Source organism: Bombina bombina, unplaced genomic scaffold, assembly GCF_027579735.1.
Source record: "Bombina bombina isolate aBomBom1 unplaced genomic scaffold, aBomBom1.pri scaffold_503, whole genome shotgun sequence".
Classification (NCBI taxonomy): domain Eukaryota; kingdom Metazoa; phylum Chordata; class Amphibia; order Anura; family Bombinatoridae; genus Bombina; species Bombina bombina.
The window spans coordinates 251,931-255,000 of NW_026512624.1; the positions used below are offsets into that span (position 1 = coordinate 251,931).

General features: G+C 52.4%; 1 protein-coding gene across 3 annotated transcripts in view; it reads left to right on the top strand.

Annotated features, from left to right (window-relative positions):
- The first annotated feature begins 529 nt into the window (after nt 1–529).
- LOC128644477 (forkhead box protein J2) overlaps nt 530–3,070 on the top strand; it is a 108,311-nt gene continuing 105,770 nt past the window's right edge. Inside the window, exon 1 of one of the 3 annotated variants that reach the window (XM_053697061.1) lies at nt 530–682. In XM_053697061.1, the coding sequence (XP_053553036.1) occupies nt 531–682 (152 nt within the window). In that variant the 5' untranslated portion in view covers nt 530. Of the gene's footprint in view, nt 755–3,070 lie in introns of all 3 variants that reach the window. The other 2 variants (XM_053697062.1, XM_053697063.1) reach the window with 2 other exon arrangements.

Sequence of the window (3,070 nt, forward strand, 5' to 3'; positions counted from 1 at the left end):
TGACAGCACAGCAGCCAGTAGTGTACAGTGACAGCACAGCAGCCTGTAGTGTACAGTGACGGCACATCAGCCAGTAGTGTACAGTGACAGCACAGCAGCCTGTAGTGTACAGTGACGGCACAGCAGCCAGTAGTGTACAGTGACAGCACAGCAGCCAGTAGTGTACAGTGACAGCACATCAGCCTGTAGTGTACAGTGACAGCACAGCAGCCTGTAGTGTACAGTGACAGCACATCAGCCTGTAGTGTACAGTGACAGCACATCAGCCTGTAGTGTACAGTGACAGCACAGCAGCCAGTAGTGTACAGTGACAGCACAGCAGCCTGTAGTGTACAGTGACAGCACAGCAGCCAGTAGTGTACAGTGCCGGCACATCTGATGCTGGTTTCCCCTGCATGTCACATGTGTCAGCAGCCTGAGACAGGGGGTGGGCAGAGCAGGAGGAGCGGCTGTTTCTGTCAGTGCCTCTCCCTCCCCTCTCCCCCCTCAGCCTCTCCCCCCCCCTTCCCTCCTCCCTGATTTTCAGACTTATGGCCCGGAAGAAAACCCAACCCTGCCGGAAGCAGAAGGATCTCCTCCTCTGGCTGTCTGTGCCCCCCTCATCAAAGATCAGTCTCCCCCCCTCCCCAGCCTGCCCCACGAAGAGGGGTGACCCCCGAGAGGAGGAGAGGAGGTGCACAATGTGAGAGAGGGAGGAGGGGAGGGGGGCAAGCACCGGGGAGGGGGGCAGGAGTCACTGACAGATACAGATGAGGTGACAGATGGGTGCACAGACAGACAAACACACACACACAGGCAAACTCACACACACACAGGCAAACACAAACACACACACACACAGGCAAACACACACACAGGCAAACACACACACAGGCAAACTCACACACACACAGGCAAACACACACACACACAGGAAAACACACACACACACAGGCAAACACACACACACACACACACACACAGGCAAACACACACACACACACACATACAAACACACACACACACACAGGCAAACACACACACACACACAGGCAAACACACACACACACACAGGAAAACACACACACACAGGCAAACACACACACAGGCAAACACACACACACACAGACAAACACACACACAGGCAAACACACACACACAGGCACACACACACACACACACAGACAAACACACACACACAGGCAAACACACACACAGGCAAACACACACACACAGGCACACACACACACAGACAAACACACACACACAGGCAAACACACACACACAGACAAACACACACACACAGGCAAACACACACACACAGACAAACACACACACACACACACACACACAGGCAAACACACACACACACAGACAAACACACACACACAGGCAAACACACACACACAGACAAACACACACACACAGACACACACAGGCAAACACACACAGGCAAACACACACACACAGGCAAACACACACACAGGCAAACACACACACACAGGCAAACACACACACACAGGCAAACACACACACACAGGCAAACACACACACACACAGGCAAACACACACACACACACATGCAAACACACACACACACAGGCAAACACACACACACACAGGCAAACACACACACAGGCAAACACACACACACACACACACAGGCAAACACACACACACACACACACAGGCAAACACACACACACACAGGCAAACACACACACACACACACACACACGCAGGCAAACACACACACACACGCAGGCAAACACACACACACACGCAGGCAAACACACACACACGCAGGCAAACACACACACAGGCAAAAACACACACACACACAGGCAAACACACACACACACACAGGCAAACACACACACACACACACACACACACACAGGCAAACACACACACACACACACACACACACACACACACACACAGGCAAACACACACACACACACAGGCAAACACACACACACACACACAGGCAAACACACACACACACACAGGCAAACACACACACACACACAGGCAAACACACACACACACACAGGCAAACACACACACACACACAGGCAAACACACACACACACACAGGCAAACCCACACACACACACAGGCAAACCCACACACACACACACAGGCAAACCCACACACACACACAGGCAAACCCACACACACACACAGGCAAACCCACACACACACACAGGCAAACCCACACACACACACAGGCAAACCCACACACACACACACACACAGGCAAACACCCACACACACGCACAGGCAAACCCACACACACACACACACACAGGCAAACACACACGCACAGGCAAACCCACACACACGCACAGGCAAACCCACACACACGCACAGGCAAACCCACACACACGCACAGGCACACACAGGCACACACACGCACAGGCAAACACACACACACAGGCAAACACACACACACAGGCAAACACACACACACAGGCAAACACACACACACACACACACACAGGCAAACACACACACACACACAGGCAAACACACACACACACAGGCAAACACACACACACACAGGCAAACACACACACACACAGGCAAACACACACACACACACAGGCAAACACACACACACACACACACAGGCAAACACACACACACACAGGCAAACACACACACACAGACAAACACACACACACACAGGCAAACACACACACACACACACACAGGCAAACACACACACACACACACAGGCAAACACACACACACACAGGCAAACACACACACAGGCAAACACACACACACACAGGCAAACACACACACACACACACAGGCACACACACACACACAGGCAAACACACACACACACAGGCAAACACACACACACACAGGCAAACACACACACAGGCAAACACACACAGGCAAACACACACAGGCAAACACACACAGGCAAACACACACAGGCAAACACACACAGGCAAACCCACACACATACACACAGGCAAACCCACACACACACACACAGGCAAACACACACACACACACACACAGGTAAACCCACACACACACACACACACACACAGGCAAACCCACACACACA